The sequence below is a fragment of the Haliaeetus leucocephalus genome, unplaced genomic scaffold, assembly GCF_000737465.1.
Source record: "Haliaeetus leucocephalus isolate CR32 unplaced genomic scaffold, Haliaeetus_leucocephalus-4.0 Scaffold295, whole genome shotgun sequence".
Classification (NCBI taxonomy): domain Eukaryota; kingdom Metazoa; phylum Chordata; class Aves; order Accipitriformes; family Accipitridae; genus Haliaeetus; species Haliaeetus leucocephalus.
In genome coordinates, this window is record NW_010972731.1 from 5,181,976 (window position 1) to 5,207,640 (window position 25,665).

The window sequence follows — 25,665 nt, forward strand, 5'->3', positions numbered from 1 at the left end:
GCTAGACTGTGCCTCTATTAAGATTACCCGTCCTTTCCTCCCAGGGCTTCCTCTGTATTTTTTTGGTGAAAGTCAAAGGAATTAACAAAGCCGGGGCTGCTCTCCAGCCTCCCCCAGATTTCGCTGCCCCCTCCACAACAGCTCAATCCCCAGCCTCGGCTCTTCCCAACAAAGCCACATCGCTGGGGAACTTCCCAGTTGACTTCTCCCAGCCTGAAGGATTTCCCCTGAGTGGAGGCTGCTGCAGACAGGAACATCCATTTGGGTCTTCATTGCTTTCCTCTGAAGGCCTCCTAGGGACTTTTGGGTTTAAACAAAGAATAGCCACAGCCAGAGCCAGTGTAAAAAGCTTCAAGCAAATTCAGAGAAAACATAAGAAAAGGTTAATTCTGTCATTTCATGTCCCGAGGCAATACTCTCTCTCTCTCTCTTGTGTTCTACCGGTCTTTTTATACTTGATGAGTTCCAGGGAAATGGGTGGAAGATGTGGAAATCCTACTGCAAAAGCACCTGCCCGCTCCTTTCCTTTCCCCAGAGAACAACACACAGAACATTCTATTATTTAGTTAATTGCAAAGAAACAATTACAAAGGAACTTGGCAAATTCTCTCTAATCACAGCTAGACCCATTGCAGTTCAGCAAGTTCAGCAAATTAGCAAATAAGTGAATATAAAAAGGAAAGAATAACAAAGCTCAAATTGCACTTTGTTCGTTTGTTTTGTCACTCATAGTTTCTGTTTAATTATTTAAGATATTTCTTCATAGCATTCTAGTACGTTTTGTATAATAGTGAAGGTTTAGTAGCATAGAAATGCAATGCGTGGCTATTAAATATCTGCCGATAGGAGGAAGAAAACTGCCAATTCTGTGTATAAATAATAGAGAGCATGTTCAGGAAAAATTTCCAGGTTAGATAAATAGAAGGTTCTGCCACGATTTGTGTAAGATACAAATAAGGATTATTGCTAGATAACGACAATGCTAAGTAACGTTTGTGCAGAACATTATAACTTGTACTACAGGCATTCGTGGTCAACCCCCTGTTTATTAAAAGCTATTCTAGTTTTCCGTGCATATAACTAGAGGCCATTTAAACATAGCCTTTTTTTTATAGCAGCGCTGTGATCAAATGACAGATTTTACAGTATTTCATTTCTAAATTCATATTACAGGAAAGACTTTCAAGCTCCGTTACATTACTGAAGCAGAGCCTCATCTCTGCAGAGCTGTCAGACTGAGAAGGGGCAGAGGAGCGAGATCCAGGTGTGGTATTATCTGGCTGATAGCGAGGGAGCTAAGACAGCCCTTTACAACAGGCATGATGTCCCTCCTGGTTCTACCCAGACCGTTTTGAGCATCAAGATTTTATGACACATCTGTTCGTGCTACCAAGAATAGAAGCCCTAAAGGGGCTTAGGTGGTACCCAGCACAAAATGTCTTTGAGGCATGCTGGCAAAAACCCCACCAAATAGAAGGGGAGCCGTTACAGTCTGAGCAACATCTTGAGAGAGGAAGTTTTGTTTGTACACAGCTCCGCTGAGGGGAACAACATGAACGCTTTCCTGGAGACCAGTACGAATACATATGCTCTCACATTTGAAAAAGGTAATTAGGACAGCCAGACAGTGGAAGGGGCAAAAGGAGCAGCGTACAACTTAATCAGTAGACTACAACAGAGTATAGTTAATAAGAACATAGCAATACTCACCATTCAAGGCTATTCCTTTGAGCGCAGTGAGGACAGAATGAGTGCTAAAGGCCACATATAAGCAAGAGCCGATGTGCCTCACGCACATCTGAAAATTGGGCAAACATTTAGGAACTGATGTCAGTGCTGTCTCTACCAGGTAAAGAACCACATAAGCAAACTTTAGAAGGAAACGCCAGAGGAACTGATGCAGCACCAGACCACCAATCATGCCTGAAAATCCTTCCCTAATAACCTTGAGTCTAATGCAGATATTTTGCTCTTTGCAGGTCTTAATGATGCCCATCGAATCAATGAAATTTTTCTTTTGCCCTTAGAAGTTCACATGGGGAAACCGATTAGTTAGCTGACAGACCTACCATAAACGGATGCTGCAAAGCTTGCAGGAGTCAAGGGCATTCTGACTTCAGATGGAGCCAAAGCAGAGTTTAATACAAGTGGTGTGAATGCTTAATTGCTTTCAACTGAATTCAAGACTAGTCTGCTCCAAGAAATCATACCAAAACTTTTCCATTCATGCCACATGGCTTACCTCCAGCATTTAAGATTTAAAACTGAAGTTTCTGCTAAGAAATCCAGAGCATATGTCAGTGGAACAGAGAGAAAAGGAACAAAAAAGTGAAATTTAGATAATATATTCATCAAACACAGATTGTTTGTTTCATCTTGTACTCATAGCTGTTTTAATCCTACAACAAGGACTCTGCTAGACAGGAAGATGACTACAGGATTCCCATGTCTTCACAGCAGTTAGCAGGGTCTTCTATCTTCATAAAGCAGCATAAGGCTTCTTTTTCCTGGCAGTCCCTAAAGGCTTTTTCAGTGGACCTGGAAAGGAACACATACCTCCTAGTTCCTTCCACCAGAGCTTCATGAACAGCAACAATGACCGAGGTATGGGGATACACTCTGAGTAAATGGGACAGTCTTCAGAAGCCTGTAGACTCCTATTCTCCCTGCGGCTGACAGCAAACCAGCTTCACCCAGTCCTCTGCATGTCTACAAGGTATTTAGGCACATTTCTCTTCTCTGGCAGATTATTTTGAACAGTCACCACAACAATTTCTTTTGAATCTTTTATCTGAATTTCACTGGTTTGATAACTGGTCAGTGTGACTTGCAACCACCAAGCAAGCAGCACAACAATAGATAAAAAGGCATAAATGAAGCTTGCTGTACTCCACCCAAACCCAGATATGTTTGAGGCAATGGCATGGCTTTTAGTTATAGACCTACTGGACAGGATTTCTTTTCTGAATAAAACACCAGAAGGGAAGACCGAAAGCAAAAGACCATCGCCTCTGTCAATTCCACTAGGCCTTGGTCAAGAACACTGTTCATTCCTGATGGGACAATCTTGAATGCCTACTGAAGAAGAAATTTCACACCCTACATGTTTAAGGGTTACCTTGTTACTATTGGCTCAGGAAAACAGCCAGAAGTAAAAGGTCAACTGAGGTGCAAAGTGAAAACAACAGGAGCACACAGCAGAGGCCAGAGGAGCAATGCACACACAGCAACTGCAGCAGAAATGCATGAACAATTAATTTACAAACTTTAACTTTATTTGAAAGGTCAACAATTAGGAGAAAATACATTGCAATTGTTTTAGCTTTTAAAAGATCCCCAAATAAATTACATAAAAGACTTGCACAGTTCTAAATATTAAAAAGATCATAAAAATTAATGGCGCTCTCATATGCCAAGATTAATCCTTTTCCATTTTGACTATATTAAAAGTTGCCTGGGATTATTTTTATAGCTATGCAGAAAACAGTACAGTTTTCAGGTCTTGATGCCTCAGTAAAGATTTACAGGCATAGGCACTTAAGGGTAAAAAGAGATCAAGAGCGGTAACATCCCATGAAAGTCAGAAGTCTATATTCACACACAATCTCTAACTAAACGCTACTGTAAATTGCAAAAGGTTTTAAGTAGGTAACATTATCCCCCATCAGTAGAATGGAAAGTGTGCTGTTAGATAACATAGGTTGCAGTGCAGTTTAATTTTAATTCAAGACCTCGATGCCCCCACAAGGTCACCAGTACTTTTTACAGAAGATGCATTTTTCAGAAATTGAGTAGGTTTGTATTGGGCCTGCCTTGACAGGTTTGAGCCACACTGATTTTTACTGTCCTCAGCTCCCTGTTAAGGAAAAACACCATTTATTCCAAAATTAACTTTTTCGTCCTTCATTGTTCCTCACTTCTTCCCAGATTTACAGGTGCTGGCATTCAGAGAGATAACCACAGAATGAAACCTAGTGTCAATTACTACTCCCTTCAACACATTCCATTGCAGTATATAACAAAACAACATTAAAAGCTACTAATACTGTGGAAGTTTCTCCTTCTACTGTACCACACCAAACTTTTGATGTGCAGTGAGCATATAGTTATCTTCCAAACTGAGATAGCAGTTTGAAGCCCGGCTCAAGTTAAGTATCAGATTTTTGATAGCTAAGAGATAGCAGACTCAAATTTAGGAAGCTCTAGACACATCCTCATTCATCCCAGAAAACTGGGATGGAGTAGAAAATGGAGAAGATGGAGAAAACTGCTCCTTTTCACCCTGATTTTTGTCTGTGCCTTTGGGTCATGCCAAGACACTATCTCCCCTTTATCCCAGAACTTGTGTATTGACAGCACTACTGCTAGTCATACGCTCGGTGAAAACACAGAGCAGAAAGACTTGTATCTACTTCCTAATACTTTCATATTGGTTATTACAGCACAGTGAAGTAAAAGAATGTCATCTTCATTATATTTGCTGTCCAAGTATTTCCCTATAGGAACAGCTAGGTAGGTATTTTATATCACTCTTGCTCCTGACACATTACATACTCTCCCCTTAATATGTCAGAGTCCTCAGCTCTAGTTACTCTCTCTGGAGGTATCCATGACAGTCACAGTTACAGACTTGAAATATTATACATAAGCAACTCAGGAGACCTCTGCTTTTATTTAGCAAAATGACTCTCTTTCATAACGTGACTTCCAGAAAAAGAGGGAAACAGGTCTCACCTTCTGCCAAGAGGATTCTGTCCCTTTTATTCTTTTATTTTATACACTTTTTTATCCTTTCTGCAGATGACAGTCATGTGACCAAAGTACCAGCAGGAAAAATTTACCCAACGGGAGTGTAAATGACATTCTTCAGACTGCTTTGGGTATGGAGAGCTCCCAAAACTGCCTTTGGAAATAGCACAGGCAGCATTTCCACTGATGGGATTAAATGAAATCAGCTGCATTGTGCTGCAGCCATCCAGTTTCCTCTTTGGCTGCAAGTACTGGCATGAACTATGATAAGCCTCAGATAGTGCTTCATTGAAATCAAAGAACCGAGACAGCTCTGACTTATTAGTATTCTGTGAAACAGTGGCGACTGATTTTTAATTTAAAAAAGAAGAGGGAAAAGGTGATAAAAATCTTATATTTAAAAGTGTGCTTTCTGTTTACAGGAGTCTTTATTACTCCTCGATGACAAAGGAACCATTAGGGTCTCCACAAAAACTTCACTGTGTGCTTGTAAAATTAAATTCTCCTTCCAGTAAATACCATATAAGTTATCTAGTTCACCTTAAAAAAAAAACCCACACACTGTAATGCCTATGAAGGATGTTGGCATGATAGTAGGAACTATAAGGCCCTCCTTTCAGTCAAGAAGGGGCACAGTCTGCATTAAAAGATCTGGAAAGACCCCTCGGACCATATTCTCCAGAGCCCATTATGTCTTTGGTCCTTCCATGGACAACAATATTATCAAACAGTGTTATTTCTGGATGTAGTCTTAATTTCTCTTATAATCCAACCTACCACTCCTGTTCCTAAACCAAACTGCATGGGTTAGGCTTTGTATATTATGCTCATCGCAATCCATATCCCTCAGAACAGAGCTGGGAGTGCCCATGCTTTCCAGCAGTCAACCTTGTAGCTGTACCTGATGACAGAAAATGGGTGTATATTGTGACCCCTCTCCCAGCCTGTGACTGGACTTAGTGCACACCTGCAGTATATATGTATATATAATGGGTGCACATGCAAAGTAGTACTGAGAAGAGAGATCAACAACAGAAAAACATTAGTCTTGAAAACCCCTTAGAGTGCTCATACACTGAGTGCTATTTAGGTGAAAGTTTCAGACAGTCAAGTGACATAAACTAAAACAGGACATAAAGCAACATATCTCCTATTCCAAATGTTTTCACATATTAGAGATGATCCTGCATAATCCACTCATATTTGTGACATGTAAGCAAAAAAAGCAGTCACAAGCGTAGCCTTCACAGAACACTCCTGCTATTATGCACCGTCTCTGACAAATAGAAAAAATTGATTACGTGTTTGGACATTTCAAATACAAAATAGTACTATACATATCATAGCAAGCACACTTGGAAAAAGCAATAAATAAGAAAACCCTGCTGATACAGTAGGCCTAGAATAGCCCTATGACAAAGAAATGGATTTCTAAAAGCCTTTACAAGGTCTGCACAGACTGCAAATGTTCAGTATAAAAATAAACAAAAAAGATATTAAAATATCACACAGTAAAATGTTTAAAGAGAGGACCTAGTAACAAATACAAGCTGTTCCCCTTCACGTACATGGGCTGAAAATTGGAGCCATGTCATTAATCACTTTCCAATAAAACAAATTATTTTAGTCAAACTGAAACAAAACTGTTTGACATGAAATAGCTTAAGGCTTTATTGCTTTCATTTAAATTTGGCAATTGAATTTATAATCCTCATTGTGAGACAAAATATTAAAGTGTTTTGGTTTAGTTTTTAAATCCAAACTCTATCTGTACCAGGAGGATAAGGTTAACAGTTAGTCAGTGGCTTTTAGCCATAAAGTCTGCAGAGATGGCATATCAAACAATTAATCGTTTATGGATGAAATAATGACAACTGTCATTAAAAAGGGTCTGATATCTCCCGTTTTTCATCTTTGATATGCTTTATCTTGGTAGAAACAGTTTTGTGAATCGAATAATTCAAGATCACCAGAGCCTGTTACCAAAACTTAGAAGTGGGTGTAGTTTTTCTTCATCTGCAACAACGGAGAGACAATGACAATATCATCTGAATCGTCTGAGTGAGCTTCATCCACAGACACAGGGAGAATAGGCTGTGATTGCTTCTCAGAGGACCTGGCTGAAATAATTACAAAGAAAACAAGGTCATCAATAAACAATATTGACAAAAACAAGCCCTTGTGGGAAGCGTAATATTCTCCAAGCCATTAAGTTTCCAGAATTACCTACAGTTATGAATAACTCTGATCTACCTTTTTCTGTGTATAACTATTCCCATTCCTCTTTAATGAAAGAGCATGCATGGCAGGCATTAAGTTGACATACCGACCATGCATGATTTGTCTTACTGTCTTTAAATCTTTGCAAGTGGTTACACACCACAAAGTAAAGCAATTTGATACTGAAGCCATCTCAGGTCATAAAAATAAATATTTATTAGATGGCCAGAAAAGGAAAAACTGACCCAAGCAAGCTTAAGCTAAGCAGAAAGGTCATAATGAGAACTTCAGTCAGACATAGATAGAACAAAAGGAAATAGAAAAAAGATGGAAGCTCTCAGTGACTGTTTCATCCTTATACCAAAAAATTCATCCAAATACCAAAAATCATATTCACATGCTGTACTACCTTAATGACAATAAAAATGGTGACCATATCATGGGGTGGAGTTTTGGGGTGGGTTTTTTTTTTTGCTTCTCTGCTATTTGAGGAAACGTTCAGGACATGAACAGATAGAACCCTAAAGATTCCAATAAGCACTGGAAAATCAGAGGAATAAAATGGACACATATGAGGCCCCTAACATCTGATGAGCAGAACCAGCAGCTTATATCCCCTCTGCAAGAGATCTATGAACTAAATGACGACAGCTATTAATACCTTCTAGCACAATATCCTCCCCTCAGCTATTAATACCTCCTAGCACAATATTCTCCCCTGAGCTCCACTTATTTTTCAGTTTCAAATATAAATTCTCTGAAAAGACTATCTCCCAAAGAAGAAAACAAATTGAGATAACCTGTGGTCTGTTTCCTCTTTCTACAAGTAAGCAGCCATATACTGAGATTTTGACACTGAAATGGAAGGGAAAATGGAGGGCATACAGGAATTACTTGGGGAGAAGAACAGACATGCCATGGGTCTCACAGTGAAATAAGAGGTTCCCGACAGAGAAAAAAACCCAACATCCTGGTATGGAAGAAGAGGCATACACAGCAACTGGAATGTGGAATAAAGAAAGGGGACCGCAACCAGCCCAGAAATAGAAAAAGTGACAGACAGAGAGCCTGTGAATGGAAAGGAGGAATGCGGGGAGGCCATTACACTGACCTCAACCTACGGAAGCAAAGAAACACATGACTTTCTAGTTAAGTGAAATCAGTTAACAAATAACATAAGAGTTTTTCAGGAAGATTTATGAGCCAGTAGTACTGGTGATAAGGATGAGCAAAGAGAACTTCCAGAAGCAGGCATAACTAGAAGATGCAACTCCTACAATAAACAGATATCATATATGAAATAGCTTAATATTGTCCAAATCACTCTTGATTATATCCTGCTCTTGATGTCTGACATTTTCTTGTCCTCGTCTTCAGTTTAATATACTTCAGAGTGACAACTTTATCTTTGTGCTTGTGAAGGGTTAAGCACTGATTAGACTTAAGGGTTGTATGTAAATTCATTATTATTTCAAAAAAGCCTCAAATTAAGTTAACGGTTGTATCCAGAGTGGCTAGTGATATGCAGAGAGAAATGCTGCCCTTATTCAAGATTGCTGTGCATGTACAGAACATATTCTTCCTTCCTGCCACTCCCCTGACAGAAACAAAACGCTAAGCTTCACAGACTGAATTGTTATCTGTTCCATTTCATGGGAAGCAGCAGAAATGGCTTTACAAATCTCCAAGTACTGTCCACATTCTGAAGACAAGCAAAGCAATATTGAATGCTACACCACTTTTGCTATTTTTTTTTTTTTTATTTAGAAAACAGAGACATCTAACCTGATGCAAACAATGAATTAAAAGTCTGCAATGCTAGACCAGGATTATATAAATCTATTCTAGCAGATACATAAGGTTCTTCAAAACACATTTTACTCTTTCCCATTCCTCTCAAAATAATGCAGAAAGGCTACTGAAATTAGATTACTTACTGCAATATATACTTTCACTGAAATTTAAGATCATTGCAAGATCTAGAGGTCACAAAATGCAAGTTTGGACTTGGGACAAATGAAGCAAGAGCTTGTTCAACATAAAGCTAAAGGAATTTGATTGCTTTAAATCACTCAGCTGTTAAACAAGCTCCTTGTCTCATGTACTTTCCAAGCTGCAGGATGACCAGTGAAATACATTACAACAAAACCCAATTTTTCTAGTGGATTTTTACATCAGTCATGAGCTACAAGTGACAGATGTTGGACTTTTAGTTAACTTCAACCTGTTTAAGCTACATAAATTCAAATGGCAAAAAACCTGCTATAACCAAACAGATTGCTGAGGGGTCAACATTTCTTCACACAGGTGGCATTTACACCAGAACACTCTCCTTCCTTTAGTAGGTTTTTCCTGATTTGTCTTTTGGGAGAGTTTGGTTAAACCCTCCAATGCACCAAGAGCTAATACTTCACACAGCTACTCAGTGCAAGGCAGTCTTTTGGGCAGTTGTGCAGTTACAGAAGCACATATCCAGTATGCCTCTTCACAAGCTGCCTAGATACATTCTATCCTCATCCCAGATGTTGAGAACGTCTCCCATATTTGTAAGATCAGCAGCAAATATAGCCTGCTTTGCTCCCAATCTCTCCTTTTTGATATTCACCAGAAAAGGACTGCAAGGAAAAAAGTTTGAATGTTTATGGTCTCCTCCCTATCCCTTCCAGTATAAATTCTTCCAGAACTTCTTCACTCATCACTTTGTCATCATAACCTCCAATAAAAGTTAGCTTTGGAGACTTCATAGCTAGACAGTGACTGTGCTCTATTAGTATTCATACTATTGCATTTACCAGACTAGCTTCATCTTACACCCTTCTCTGGGTCTTAGAAGCACTTCTTCAGAGGCACAAAGCATTTTTTTAAACCGATTCTTTCTCTTTGGGTAGAATTTCACAACTGTTTTACTCTGGCTTTAGACTGAGCATACCAATAATGACTACTGCAGTACAGCCCAGGCAAAACAGGATGCTGCAGCTTTTTTTTTTCTGGATACCGTCACCAGACATAAGTAAAATCACTCAAAACTCTTAACATCTTCAGAAGCAAGTACTACCTACTCCTTCACAAAGTAGAATAAGCTCCTGAATATGGAATACAGTAAAGTTTCTTAAACACATTTTCCTTCACTGAAGGGTGACTGTATTCACAACTGCTGCAGATCTGGCTTATTCCCCATCTCGTATCTTAGAGAAACAGCCTCAGCTGCTTACAGCATGCTCTGTTTCTGAGCAAGTCTGCAGGGACTGTCAGCTTTTCACTGACAAAAGAACAAGTAACTGTTTCTCAAGTCACCCTCAAAGTTGCTCTTTTTTCTCCAACTGATCCATAAAAGCCTAAAATATTCCACTCTGGATAGAACCAACCTTTTTCAATTTGTTTTTAACCCCTTTGAAGCTGCTTGTCTAGGGATGTCTTATCTGCATCATTGTTTTGCCTTTCCTACTCAGTACTTCTAACATCCTCTTAAAAGCCTCTTTGGGTTTAACTCCACCTTCTCACAAACAGCAATGAAGAATTCAAGAAAGAAACCAAATGGCATAAGACCCATAAAAAAGACAGACATTTTCCCAGTTTGTATTACAGTAGTACCATTTGGCAAGGTTATCCAGGACTTCATCTTTCCTCTTACAGCAGCAACAGAAGACTGCTGAAGAAACGTGACTAAAGACACATGGCTGACTAGGATAGTTCTTTTACCAGATGTCTGTCCCCTTCAGAAACTAAGTCAGGATGGTGAAAACGTTCTTGGCTTGTCTATGGCTTTGGGCCCAAAATGTAGTGGAAAGTACCATACTACAGCTGCAGGGCTGGGGGGATTGAAAAAGGAAGTAGAGAGGCAATACAGGGGAACACCATGTTCCTTGAATAACTACCACTCACACCCAAGAGCGAGCTTCCAAACCACAGTTGTGACAAAAAGGCAAAGCACTGTGAGGAAGCTGGTACTCATACTGTTAAAGCTTTTCTTTTTTATGTAAGGGACTGCACGTGCTAGTATAAGCAACATGTCATAAAATTAAAGGAAGGCACACTCACAGAGTACATGTACACATGTGTGTGCATGTGCAGATGTTCTCCATAAAATTGTGTGTGCACCCACCCACTCAAAACACCCATACTTCTGAACACAGAGGGAAATGAGATTACCAGGAAGAGGTGACATGAAGATTGAAGGAGGTCTCTGGAGCACTGCTGAGACCAGTTTCTTCTCTGTAATGTAAACTGCAGAATCTGCTTTCTCACTTGGTGCACTAGACACAGAGGGCCTGCAAAAAGACATACTGCATAGCATAAGGCACAGAACAGTAACTGCACTCTGTCTTCAGAGGGTACGCTGAAAAGTTTCTTGTGTTGCTAGCGTCCAAGAGACAAAAGCTTATCACCTGCAGAAGTGAACTCAGACACTAAGTGAGGTGACAGCTATGTAACTCTGTTTGTAACCATGGCAGCCAATATTTAAAACTTTCGGAGCAGTAAACCCTGGAGAGAAAGGAAGTATTTTTCAAGACAGAGTCACCATAAACTTACTGCTTAGGTAAATCATTGAATTCTTCCTCAGCAAGATGGTATCCTAGCTCCTCCCTGTTCTTCCTCCACATAACCCTTAATTTTTACATGCCAGGGCTTCAGATTCACTTACATTAAGCAAGTGTACTAGCAATCAGTTTGATAGCAACTGTTATTATTATTTTTTTTTTCCAAAGAGTAATTATTTTACTTTACTTTTCCTCATTGCTATGGAGAACAGGACATGGGAAGACTACTGCTGCAAAAAGAAACCCTTTTAGTTGCATACCCTTTGAATTTTCTCAGGAGCAAGCTCTCCCTTGTCTTTGTTGGAACAACGGCCTTGTTCTCCTTCTCTGCCAAGAAACCCACACTAAGATTCTATTAAAAAAAATGAGCCCTCTCCTCTAAAAAAACCCAATTTTGCTACTGCATGTTGCAGAAGTATCTATTCCTCACTTACCTCTCCTCAAGCAGTACTGTACGTGCTAAGTGAGCCCTGAAAATGGACTGGATAAATGTCACAATCTCATCTTTCTCCTTGCAATCAGAAGACAAGCTCAAGGAGGTTGACATGGAAGACATGCAGGAGTTCTGCAAAGCAATCAGATTAAAGAAAACTGACCTTTTACAGATTTCACAGAAGCTTGACAGACTCTTTCACAATCTTGTTCCTGATTGTGAAAGTGGTAGTAGAGCAAATATTCCCATCTTTTGGTCTGCAGTCTTTAAGGTTCTATAAGACTAAATCAGCAGGAAATGCAAATCTGATCATCATACAAGCTTGAAGCATCTGTATTCAATTAATGAAAGAGCAGACACCTGCAAGGAAAGTTCATTTATTTTCCAGGAAGGAAACCTTTTGAAGTCAAAGGAGATAAGGCAACCTTCATGATGGATATATCTTCTGCTTATATCAAGCAAAAGTATTCAGTCCTACTGCATTGGGACAGTTTACTGAAATAAAAGTGCATGTAAAGTGCAACCAGATGGACAACCTGGATGGAGAATTACAAATTAACTTTAGCCTGCATCCAAAGGATGTTCATATAAATTGGCAAATGATTTACCGAAACCAAATGTTTAATTGGTAAGGAAATTTTCTCATATTTAGAACTGAGCAATCTGGAGTGAGTTTGACTTGACAGAGGACCCTACAAGTCTTTGGTTGAGCATACCACATGCAAGACTCCTTTACTTTTCAACCCAATCAAAGATGCTTTCCAAATCCTTATTTCTGAACTTTAGTGACAAAGGTTCGTCTATTACTACAATGATTCAGTAGTGAACACTTGACAGCAAGTACAGTTTTCAACAGCACTCCGAATTAAAAGTTAAAGGGTACATTATTAGCTGATGGGAGAACCAGAAAAAAAGAGGAGACCTAGCTACAGTCCATAATGCAGAGAAGTTATAGCTTTACTTCTAAGAAAAACTGTGAACTAAAGAAGATAGAAAGGGAGGCTAGGGAATGAGCTTGACATCTTTCTGGAATTACAGCAGTGCTGCCAACTAGTGTGTTAAAACATCACCGGGTGATTCAGAGAATTAAGTCTGGAAGTACAGTACTTTACACTGTAAACTAAACATAATGGGATGCCTGGATACCCATTTTTCCCAACAATTACCTTGTGAGATTTTGCATCATGCATCCTGTTATTCAGTAACAGTTTCTGTCGAGCTAAATGTCCTCTGAAAGCTGCCTGAAGCATAACAACTGCCTAGCATAGAAAGAAATAAGTACATGTTAGCTGCTTTGAAAGATGGCAGCTATAGATTAAAACAAGAGTCCAGAGGGAAGAGGCACATGGGGAAAATAACTTTTCCCTGTGCAATGGAAACTCTTTGATGTCTTGACATTTTTTTTATGTTTAAGGGAAACACACACATCCCCATTACTTCATAGGTACTCTGCTGCAATCCAAAGAATCCCCAGCCTGTGACAACCCACAGACATACAGCTCCATGGTTTAAATTCAATTTGGGAGATGTTCATGATTGATCTTATCAAACACAGTAAAGTTCTAGCTGCCAACACTAGCCAATGTTTCACAAATATAGCAACATGCTCCCATTCCCATATTAGATTCTGGCTACCCAGCAGGCTCTGTGATGCTTTGATACAATCAGAAATCAAGCCAAGTCTGGCAGACCATTGTGGTGATTACACTGAACGTAAGTCTTTCCTCTCTACTCAGGGATTTTACTGGATTCTAATCAACAAAAAGCATCTAGATGTAAAACAGTATGTTTGCGTCACATGGCTAGAATTTGTTGTCATTTCTGAAAGTAGGATTTCTAACGTTCTGGAAAAAACAAATGTAAGATGCTACATTGTGCTATTTGAAGAAACAGCTTAATAAAAACCTTTGTGCAGAACATTTATCAAAAAGTGACAAGTTTGTCAAAGATGTTTCTTCTTAGCAAAGGCTTCAAATTCCTACTTCAAATCTTTCTGAAGACTCATCATAGTGAAAATGAAAGCATTATTAGAATTATGTAATGCAGAAAAACTTTCCTGTCTGTATCAAATTTTGTTCAAAATTTTCAGAAGCATTCCTCTTGCAGAAGGTGCTAAGTACAGAAAATTTGAGACCAGAAGGGGAACACTTTGACAAGATATATCAAACAAAGCCAGGATGTCAGAAGGTAGATCATGAGCCAGCCTGAAGAACAAACACGATCTTGGAACAATAGTTCATATTACAATAAAACCTCTTTAAAAGTAAAAAAGTTATTTGTTTGTCCTTCGATACAAATTAAATGTTTTACTGTTTTGTTGGGTGTCAAACACACTCACCTCATCCAGAGCAATTTCTTCTTTCTGAAATGAAAAATGCCTAAGTTAATACCACAAATATGTGCAAGTTTTAGCTAATAAATATTTTCCAAATTTTTCCCCAACAATTAAAACACATGGAAACACCTGTCCCACCTCCCCCTGAAAACTCAAACAACAAACTTAAGGAAAAGAAAAAGCTTTTAATCTTTAAAATATGTATGGATAGTTCTTTTGTCTTTAGTTTCCTAAGCAGCATTTACAAGTCCCACCTCACACCATGTCCTATACATGGAAAAAGCAGCATTATGGTGTTGCCCATAGAACAAAATTTAAGGTTAACACTTTTTCTCTAGATCATTTTGTCCTAGTTGAGTGTAACAAAATACATGAAACTTCCTGTATTCTTTGGAGGATTTCTGCAAGAGAAATTTAATTCCTCAGTCATACCCCAAGGAAGCAACAGCAGCAGTGCTCGCTTCCTTAGTTCTCTGCTCACCCAAACTCCCCCATGCAGAAACTGGCTATCTCACAGCAGGAACAACAGGGTTCTAGGGAGCAAAGGCAAAAGAAGCAGCAGGGAGGACTTGAAAAAAGCAGTGGAAGAGAAGATGGTGGTAAAGAATCATACTGGGAAGCACTGCTGCAGCTCTTGGAGCCTGGCAGCAGGTTACTCTAGATGCTAAAACAAGAGTAACATTCAGAGGGGGATGTCTTCATTGTTCCCTGATAGGAGAATCTCACCTTATTTCGGTACATCTTCCACTGTCTTTGGATGATTTTGGCTGCTTGTTCCTTCCTGTGATCTTCTTTGCCTTTAACCGTGCAGACTGGTGAAGACTGCAAAGGAGAATCTCGAACTTAGTACACTAAAGGCACAACCTGGAATTCTATGAGGGAAACAGGTTACAAAATCAGCACCAGATCTGTTAAATGTTCATCCGGCCTGCAGGGTGGAAGGAAGTTTAAGAAGAAACTCTTAGTTCTGAATCCTGCTAACGTTCAAAGTCATCATCTAGATGACTGTTACAGTGAAACACATTTCTGTCCCCATTTTAGCTGTTAGCAGAGCATGGGAATGGAAAGGTTTTCATTTACACACACTCCTATTTTTCTGTGCATTGCTAAAGCAATAGGAGCTCCAACAGTGGAACCCACTGCTTTGTTGATCAGAAATGGTTTGTATGTTATTGACAGACTGAGAACAAATATCAGGATACCTAATTTTGCAATTCTTCTCCAGGAGAGTCTAGTATTAATTAACTGGGGAGTGCTCTCATGTCTCATCCTGGCTTCTGTGGCCCCATAATCATCTGTTTAAGCTTACTGATGAGTTGGCCATCATATGACACCGACAAGACGGAGAACTTGTGTATACTGGCATAACTCCAATCTTTTATCTTGAAGAAATTAATTACAGGAAAAATAAAGAAACCAGGAACAAAACAAGATTTTGTTCCAGTTATTTCTTCTGCGCTGTGGTTGCATATTCCACCTCTCACCATCTCATCCTTTTGATCCCCAATTATCCCATACTAATTGTCATACCTCACTTGCCAAACAAAAGTTAACCGCAATTTTAAAAGACTAATTTAATTTGCTGGTGTAAAATTCTAAGTAGAGGAACAAGAGATTTTATAGACTCTGAAAAAACCTCTTGATTCTGTGAAAAGGATTTATTTATAACCTAAAAACGCTGAGTTACAGGCTTAAGTTTAGCAAATGGATCATATTATATTAAAAATGACAACCTACTATTAAAATGAAAAATTGGTAGGAACTTAGTGATAATTACAAATAATAGGAACATTTCAATAAATGGATGGTTACTGGCCAAGAATATATATAGTCTGCAGAGGAAAAAAGGAGCTGTTTGTTGGCTGTTTTTAAAGACTCAAGTTATTTGGTATTCCAAACATCATCTAGCATCCATCAACCTATAACACACAAAAAAGAATCTAAAGAATTGCACAGTATATCAAAACCCAGCACCCTCTTAAGCTAGTGGACATTTTTATTCATATTTTTTACTACCTGTATTTCAGGGTCTATTTATTTTTAAGTACAAACGATCAAAATCCCCAGTAATAATTTTCAACTAGTTTTTAGTGAAATGAGATTAACATGACCACATTGCATCTGAAAGCATGTCTGTCAGTGCCCGTTCATCTCTACCGGCCAGTTACACACCATTTGGCAGAGGGATGGAAGATTCAAAGATACCAAGTTCAGTCATATTTCACGAAAATACCCCAACTGATTACAGAGGCCCATTAAAGACTGCCCAGGATCAACAGATGCACAGATATATTTGCTAGATATCGAAAAATCCAGAAAGATGATGTTATGAACACCTCAACTCTAGAAAAAGTTCAATTCAAAGGAAATAAGGGTTTATTTTATTGTATTGACGTCTTCCCTAATTCTTTACTCATATATGGTGTCCCATCAGCAGTGGAATTAAAAGAAACCCTCAACTTCCGTTATGATTAGTGCTCTACATCCTGTAAACCTTCCCATGAAAAAGTACCCTGCTTCCATCCAAACAGAAAGGCTAATGAATATTTTCTGACTGGACAGCACATGTGCCCTAACTGATCACTTGACCAGCGTAAAAATCATTGAAAAGGAGTTTTTGTCTTTTGCTAGTCTGCCAGTGAGCAAGCTTACCTGTGTGGCTATCCTTTATCTGTAAAATCCTACAAGACCTCCCTCCCTCTAGAAAATTGGACTGAAATTAGCTAATGGGTTCAGATGTTATAAGAATATATAAGCAAAACCACAAATGTCTGGTGGGTTTGTTGGGTTTTTTTAAGGCAAAACACACAAACACTTAAAAGTGTAAGCTTTTTGCAACATTCCACTGAAGAAGAAAAAAGCAATGGTGAGGCAGATAATCACTAAGAGAACAGCTCCAAAAAACCCCCAAGTTGCAGTGGTAATTATTGAAACAACTTACCAACAAATGCTGGGAATTAACCATCATTCAGAATCTCTGACAAGATTTAATGCCTCTCTGAAAAGGCACGACTAGCAGCTATTTAGACTATCAGGTCAATTTGCAATATATTAGATGCAAGTGGAAAAAAAAACCCACAAACAAAACCACAAGAAAAAAGATGTGTCTATACCTTATTAAGCTTTTCCATTGTATCTTCTGCTATTTGACTCTTCTCTTGCTCCAATTTTGACTCCAGTTTCCCTACTTTCTGTGTCAGGTTCTGGATTTCCTCACTACAGTTGGAAAAACAAAGATATTTATAGCCAGAAATTTTCTGTTGTTCCCACTTTGAAAATACTGAATCTATTTCATAAGATTTGGTTTCTTTGGGTTTTTTTAAGGCCAAAGCGAGGAACTGTTCAGGATAACATGATACATATTCTCATAGTAACAGACACGTGACATCAATTCTCACGTTGTGATAGCACAGCCTTACGTTAAAATTAAAAAGTCCCAGGGTTACAATGGTACCCTTGATACTATTAATAACGCATCTAAAACTCTACAGTTTCATATTTGTCAAAGTCCTTTCTTACAAAGCAATAATGAAATAACTTTTTTTTGGTCACCTTTGCACAGGATTATTATCAACAGTTACACAGAATACATGAAGTTAATGGAATGACTTATTGGCAATGGTCTAGAAGCATAGGCTAAGGTAAAGATACTATAGTTTTTTCTTAGGAAAAGAAAAAAAAAGTCTCTGAGCCCAACATGGCAGCTTTCTTTTTCCATTTATCTTATTAATTTTTATTATGATTTCATTCTTAATTTTACTATACTTCTTAGTCTTCCACTTCTTCTAAAACCACTTTGTAGAATTCCTCCCCTAATAACTTACTCTATCTCTCCAAAACAGTTCTGCTTAAATGAATTCCCAGCTTCCTGCAGTTAAGCTTATCTCCTACAGATTTTGAGCCACTTCAAAAGAGAATTATACTTTACCAGATTTTTTTTTTTGTTCTGAAAGGATCTACTAATACAAAATATGATACCTTAAAGTCTGCTCTTCTGTACTCTTTTCTTCCATCTTATTCTGCCACTTCTGCAGCTCTAGCTCCACTTCAGCCTTAGCCTGCAGTAACTGCTTGATATCTGATCTACAAAGGTATAACGAAATCTAAGCAACGCTTAAGACATTCATACTTCAACAAAGTAGTTATTTTTTGTTTAAGCTTCTAAATAAAATAGGTTCTCTCAAGTTTGCCAAGTAACTAAATGTTTAATTTTTCCTTTTAAACAAAACAAAGTGCAAGCATACATTGTTCAGAAGCAAAACGCCTCTTCACATGCTCTCACTATGCATTTTTGTTCAGAGGCGAGTTGACACAGGAGGCAGAATGTCTTACCAACAATACATAGATGTGTGCACATCTCTGCTCATGATCAGGTTAACCTGCCTGCCCTTATGCAATGACACATCAAAGGAGTCCAAGCAATACAAATTGCAAATGAATCGCTTACTGGGGAGAAAAGAAGTCACAGTGCATCACATGGCAGAAGGCAGGCTTAAATGGAGAAAGTGATAGATCAGGACAAAACATGTTGAAAAAAACAAGACATTTTTACAGCAAATTACTTGCAAGAAGTTGCTGTGTAAAGTGACACATAACCCTTCAAAGGCTTTTCAATGTGGTCAGCAAAAAAAAGGGCCTTGAAAAATGTGTTAGAAACAATGAGAAATTCTCATTTTCTATTCTCTCAGTGACTTTTTTTTTCTGCAATGTAATTTTACAACGCTAGTAAGACTAGAAGAAGCTTTTGAAATATAAGCTGAAGGGACCCTCGAAATTCGTTTTCTTGCTGAAAATGTGAAGGACTTATTACATTGTTTCATAATGTGATAGGAAATAATTAAATAATTCAGAAAACAACTCAGACAAGAGTCGCACTTACTCTTTATTGAGTAGGAGATTTTGAAGTGCCTTCCTATCACTCTTCAGTTTCTTCACTAGCCCTTGGAGGCGATGACATTCCTCAACGTGGTCTACCTGTTGAGAGGCTGGATGATCCAGGTCTACAGAAGGCGAAGATGACACAGCAAGTAACTGTGATGACTCACTATCTGCTGATGACACCCTGGTGTTCTCCATGGCACATACTTTCTAAACAGGATAAATTTACACAAAAAATACAAAAGAAAAAAGAAGAAAATTAAATTTAGCATAAAATTATTTTCTTTAGTCCATGAGAAAAGATCAAATGGAATTAAATTCTAAAATGCGCATCTATATGTAACAAGTATGAGAAAAGAAAAAAGGGAGGAAGGGTGCATGGTACAGACATCAGTTTACATGCGTGAGCCAGAACGCGCAAGGCTGATACATTGAAGGACAACATGCCATGAGCACAAGCCAGTGGTTCTGCATTTTTTGCTCGAAGACAGGTAAGATGGCCATATCACTACGATCACTTACTTTTTCTAGTTCCGAAATCCGCCTCATCAGCCTCTGTCTGCTCCACTCGCTGTAATCTAAATACAGTAACAAATCTTTAAACATGAAACTATTGGTAAGTCAACATTGTTCTTGCTTTTTGAAACTTCTGTCCATATAGAAAGACCATCTAAAGACCTCTGAACCCCAACTTTAAATATGCAGCAATGAAAAAATGAGAATGGTCTTAAATATCTGACTTCTACACCAGTTAGATCAGAAATCAATATAAACTATTCACATTCATCAGTTTTGAACAACTGAAAACCAGTTTTCCAGTGAAGCATTAAATCTTCAAGTGATTCCAGTCCCGAATTCTCAGGGATAATAATAAAGGAAACCCACATCTGACCGGAGCAGCATATCCAGAAGTCAGAGACTCCTGTAAGTAACTTCTCATTCCAACCTCTGCCCCTCGTAAATCTTTACCTTTGTAGTAACTCCCTCATTTCTACCATTGTAGGGGCCTGCTCTCAAACATATCTTTCAAATGTACCTAAATCCCTTGCCCCTTGTTCACCAACTTTTCAGGACATACTTTTTGTTTTATTGGAAGGAGGAGAACTGCTCAGTACATGATCTAGATCTTCCTTCAGCCTCCGATTCTCATTCTGCAATTCCTTGATGTTCCTGGATAATCTCAGGACAGCAGCATTCAGTGCCTTTAGTCGTTTTTGGGTATCTCTGCCCTCTATACTTGGAAACAGGGTCAAAACCACAAAGTTAACTTAAAAGCAGAGAACAAAGAAGCAGCATTAAAAAAAGTGGAACAGCCTCACTATTCAAGTCAGGTGGCTATGTTAACTGACTCTGCTCCCCCCCAATAGCATTTCTCAACATTTTTTACCTGAGGACTTACCTATTCTTTTAGGGAAAAAACATGCAAAGACCATCTTGCTCAACACTTTCACAACTGTTTTAATTTGCATCAAAGAAAGAAGATACTCTGAAACTTTGAAAGTTCATTTATTACTTTTACTTCCTCCCCCACTCTGTTTCATTAATGCATAAACAAGGGTGCTTGTACGAGTTTTACTTATTTAGTTTTCTATTTGTTTTGTTAACCAACCTTACAACGCTTTACCAGTACTCTATGGACCACCGATTTAAAAACACTTATCTTCAGCCAATTGGGAGACTCCTCCAAAAAACTGTTCATCATGGAAACTAACCTGCATGCTCTGAATTGCTCTCTTTCACTTAAACAGATTGAGATTGGGAGGAAGAGAGGGTAACTCTCAAACAAATCCAACACACAAGTGTATTTTCAGATAAGTGTGAACGCTGCTGTAATGTAAAAGAAACTATTCCTGTGAAAGTAAACCCCAGAGAAATTTCTTTCTTCATTTAAGACGTATTTCAATCAATGAGAGATTTGAAACAGATTTGAAGAATACAGCTAACATAGATATGATGGCAATAAAAGGCATCAGAAAAGGGAAAGCCTGCTATGTGTTAAAACTGTTTTAAAAATATTACAATCATTTTGCCTTTTTTAGTTTTTACAATAAAAGGGGGAAGAAATCTCAGCTTATAGATGCACAAAGTCATAAAGCTTGTTCACAAAACAAATTCCTAGCGAGATGAAATACCTGTTCTTTATTGCTATGAGAAAGTTCTTAAAAACTTACTTCTGGAAACAAAGGTCTAAAGTAACTGATCGACCTACTTTTGGACAAATGACACTGCCAATGACAATCACAGAACAGTTTGTAAAGGAATCTTACATCCCATCCACTGGAATAATTATAGGGTAAAGGGGGAGACAGTCTACAATTAGCATATCAGAGTGAAAAGCTGAATCTAATCTACCTTTTGGAAATTAAAAGGAAGTTAAGCCATAAAAACAAACAAATAAGGCTGTCCAGATGTCATGGATTCATACAGCTGTCCCAGGAAAAAAAGTAAAAAACAAAAACACAACACACCACCAAAACCGGGAAGTGACAGAAATGATGGAATCATAACTGTATCACTGAGTGCCATTATTTTAGGCTTATCAAAACCTAAATGAAAGAATTGCAGACCATTTTGAGGACTTGAAAGGTTGCCTAGTTTCTAGCTACAATTAGATACTACAGCTTCACATACAAATAATCATGTTTCAGCGTTAACACTGAAAAAGAGGAGGTAAATGCCATTCACTTCAGCCAGAAATAATCTAGATAAGCATCATGAAAGAAACACTCTCCTACAACTCCTTCTATGTGCCAGAGTCCTGACCTTCAACATCATTTATTATTTCAGTGCTCAGCCTCTCAAGTAGAGACTGACAGTCATGTAATGGAGAGAGACCGCCCTGACCACTGCTTTTTGAAGCTATGAATAAATGAGGACAAGGAAGAGACCTGATGACTCATTTTCACACATAAATAAATAAGGTGTGATTGCTCGCAGCCTCGAGAGGCTTGTCACTGCACGCCTGAGCCAAAAGAGATAAATATTTTTTTTAAAACAGTGACGAAACAAATTGCAGTTTTCAATCCACAAGAGACAGTGAATTAAGGAAACAGAAATAGTACACATAATGACCTATAAAGAGTTCTTATATGTTTCTATCAATCTAAATAATTACACCCCAAACTAAGACAGTTGCCTGTACTTAACACTAGGAGGGCAAGTATATTTTGTAGTGGTGTGGTAACAAAATTTGCTATCCCACAAGACTCTATTACCCTCTTCACAGCTCAAATAACACTCACTTGCATAGATGCTTTTAACTCGCTCTCTTACTGAAGCTTTGTCTTTTGCCTTTGTGCTTTGATTTTTATTTCCTCTATAGGTTTACCTTCACCACCATGTATACACCCGCACACTAGTGACAAGCACTAGTACAAGCTTCTCTGACAGTGTCTTACTAGTGCCACTCATGGATATCTCACAAAAGCAACCCTGACCGGTGGATCTGTGTGTACCAGAGGAAAATAATGTTTACTCCAAAATACCTTCTTTGCAGCATACACCCTAGAGCAAGATGCAGAACTCACTCAAGAGTAAAATGCCGAACATCTAGTGAGTTTGTTTCAATCACCAGTGATGTCAGAACAGGTGTGATTATGGAGGAAGATGGATTTTATTTAACAGAGATAAATTTTCAGAGCTTTCATGTACTTTTAAAATAGCTCTAGTATTTTTTCTACATCCACAAAATGATCTATCCACAAAAAAAAAAAACCTTGACTAAGACATATGCTAAGGCTGTGAAGCCAACCAAAGCAGTAACAAAAAGCAAATCCAGCAATCTAAATGACAAAATAAACTATTCCCATGTAGTTGTTTTCCATCAGTTAAAGTAGTATATGAGCGATACATCAAACACATATACTCAAACATTTGCCTCAAAAGAATTAAACATACTTTTTCCTCATAGTCTCAGATTTTGCCAGGAGGAGCTGGAGACGATGAACCTGCGAAATATGAAATATAGGTTCCATTAAGGAGCTAGCTCTGGAAGCTGACATTGCTAATGCAACACATTTGTCCATTAGGTGAAAACCAGAACAAGACTCTTTGGGTAGTAGCAGAGGCAATGATGCCCTCACAGAAAATCAGGCTACTGTTATATTTGCTTTCACCTAGACACTACATTTATGGATGTACATTAGTTTATTTATTTCACCTTTTTGGTTAACACACTCAACTTATTGAAGAAAAAAGGTTTTTCAGTACATATAGTTGGAGCTATGAGAATATCTATGAAAATCTGATTCCGATGACAGGTGCATCTAAGCTGTAGGAAACCTATCTGAAACATTCCATTTATACTTTGACTCAACAATTGAACAACTTCCTCTCCTGTATGCACACTGAAGGACCTGTCAGACGTACCTCTTCATAGTAGGTTTCCATAGCTATCCTCATTTCTTCCAAATTAGTGGTCTTCACGTCTGCCTGGAATTTGCTGAAAATAGAATAATACAAAAAATAATTCGGTCAAACCAGCAAAGACACTGCAATACCTGTTGGTTTACAGTTTCTGGGTGGGTGGTTTATAATTGCTAACATGTTCTCAGAGTTCATTAAAGTGTCTTAAGGAATACAGATAAAAAATAACATTGGTTTCAAATTCCCTTTATTATCTCATCCAATACAAGCCTCTATCCCCCACCAAAGTCATACTTAATAGTGTTGTCTTTCTCCTTGCACTGTTGTTCTAGCTTGAGAATCTTCTGCTTTAATCCACTAACCACCTACAGAAAGAACAAAGAACTCATGAGTCCTAGAATAATCCATCTCTTCACAGAAGCTCAATTTCTCCGTAATCTTGCCCTCTCTTTATAAATTGTACTTAACCATATATACTTACTCCTACATACTTCAGTACTTAGTAAATCATACACATCTGCTACCCTGTGACAAAGAGAACACTAATGAAATCAGATCCCTAACTTACCTCTGTGGTAACATAACCAGCTCAATAATATTTATACACAATCATTAAATAAAAACAACTCTGCCCATTACCCTGCTAAATTCAAAGCAGCAAATAGGGAGAATACTCCTTAAACAGATTCAAGACAGTGATAAAGACGACTCCCTAAAATAAGGTTAATTCCAGATCTTTGTTACTGGTTTCTTATCTGACTACAGAAATAATGGTTATGTGATTCCCTAATTGCTTATTCTTTCTTGCTTCATTTTGTTTTTTTAATCAGCAGTATTTCAGCTTGGCAAGAGGGAAAAAGGAAAAATGAAAGCAAAAGGTAATGAAGAAACTATTACCCATCCATTATCAGTTGTCTTTTCTGACAAAGCTCGTGCCAGCTCAGAGCCCTGCAAGATAAGACACATAAAGCAAGTGACCAACCTTGCTACTTTATTCTACTGCCAGCTCTTTCCAGAATTTTCTAACCTACTCATCTCCACAGTCATTTCACAGTTGTGACGGATGCACTCGACCCCCTTAACCAAACTAGCAGTAGTTTGGTACAGGCTCCAAAAGAGGTAAAGGCCTGAGCCGTAGCCAGGCCAAGAACTCCTCCAGACAGCCCACAAAGGAGCAGAGTGACCCAGTGAGCATCGATGCATATGAGCTTGGATCACCAATCATGTGATTAACACATGAAAAGCAGGTGTTTTTTCTAACAGTCATCAAGGAACAAAGAAAGTTGTGAGTACGAGGAGTTGTGAGTTGTGAGTATGCTCATGCATACCTTCCCATTGTATGCAGTTTGACTACAAGCCAATCACTATCTCATAAATATGACAGCCTAAGTGAGCCTTCTTTGAGCACTCCCTGCTAGGCAATGTGGCTGCATGGCAGTGATCTCCTCTTGATCTGGGACACCTCTCAAGGTTGCTCCTCGAGGCAGAGAGACCTTTTACCAACGACAATTGCTGGATGAGTCAAATTTGAGCACTCCCTGAATTGCAGCTGGACTGCATGCGAGGCAACTCTCCCCGTGAGCAGGGATACCACTCAAGGTTTGAGATCCTTTGCCTGAGACTAAGAGATCCTTCCTTACCCAAGACGGAGACACCCCTTATTCACAACAGATCCTCAGTAAGTGACTGAGAGCATGCTGAACTAATACTCATGAAATCCATGTGTCTAATTCTATTAGACATAAACTGTTGACCAAGTCTGGGACTAAGTCTGGATCCAGCCACACCTAGACTCTCTGAGAAGGAGTTTAGAAAGCAAGGTGGTCCATTATGAACCTTGTGACTCAACAAGAGGTTTTCCTTACTCTTTGTATTAATTCCATTAGACATAAACTGCTGTCCAAGTCTGAGACTAAGTTTGGACCTAGACACGCCTAAGCTCCATCAGAAGTTTAGAAAGTAAGGGGGCCCACTCTGAACCTCGTGACTCAACAGAAGGGTCTCCCTTACCCTTTGCGTCTCCAGTCTCTGTGTAAATCATTCTAAATCGATTCTAACTTGATTTCCTTTGTATGTTTCTTCTGTGTAATAACAGAGTGAACCTTATCATCAAACTTTAAGTCACACTTTTACAAATTCACATTAAA

General features: G+C 38.5%; 1 protein-coding gene across 1 annotated transcript in view; it reads right to left on the minus strand.

Annotated features, from left to right (window-relative positions):
- Positions 1–1,298: 1,298 nt before the first annotated feature.
- Positions 1,299–25,665, minus strand: part of IQCE (IQ motif containing E) — a 31,117-nt gene continuing 6,750 nt past the window's right edge. Inside the window, exons 8-22 of the mRNA XM_010570295.1 lie at positions 24,416–24,466; positions 23,813–23,883; positions 23,522–23,594; positions 23,051–23,100; positions 20,232–20,389; positions 19,676–19,731; positions 19,155–19,363; positions 18,254–18,358; positions 17,389–17,491; positions 15,002–15,097; positions 14,279–14,302; positions 13,107–13,199; positions 11,942–12,072; positions 11,119–11,237; positions 1,299–6,869 (exon numbers count right to left, since the gene is read on the minus strand). Coding sequence (XP_010568597.1) covers positions 6,739–6,869; positions 11,119–11,237; positions 11,942–12,072; positions 13,107–13,199; positions 14,279–14,302; positions 15,002–15,097; positions 17,389–17,491; positions 18,254–18,358; positions 19,155–19,363; positions 19,676–19,731; positions 20,232–20,389; positions 23,051–23,100; positions 23,522–23,594; positions 23,813–23,883; positions 24,416–24,466 — 1,470 coding nt within the window. The 3' untranslated portion in view covers positions 1,299–6,738. The remainder of the gene's footprint in view (positions 6,870–11,118; positions 11,238–11,941; positions 12,073–13,106; positions 13,200–14,278; positions 14,303–15,001; positions 15,098–17,388; positions 17,492–18,253; positions 18,359–19,154; positions 19,364–19,675; positions 19,732–20,231; positions 20,390–23,050; positions 23,101–23,521; positions 23,595–23,812; positions 23,884–24,415; positions 24,467–25,665) is intronic.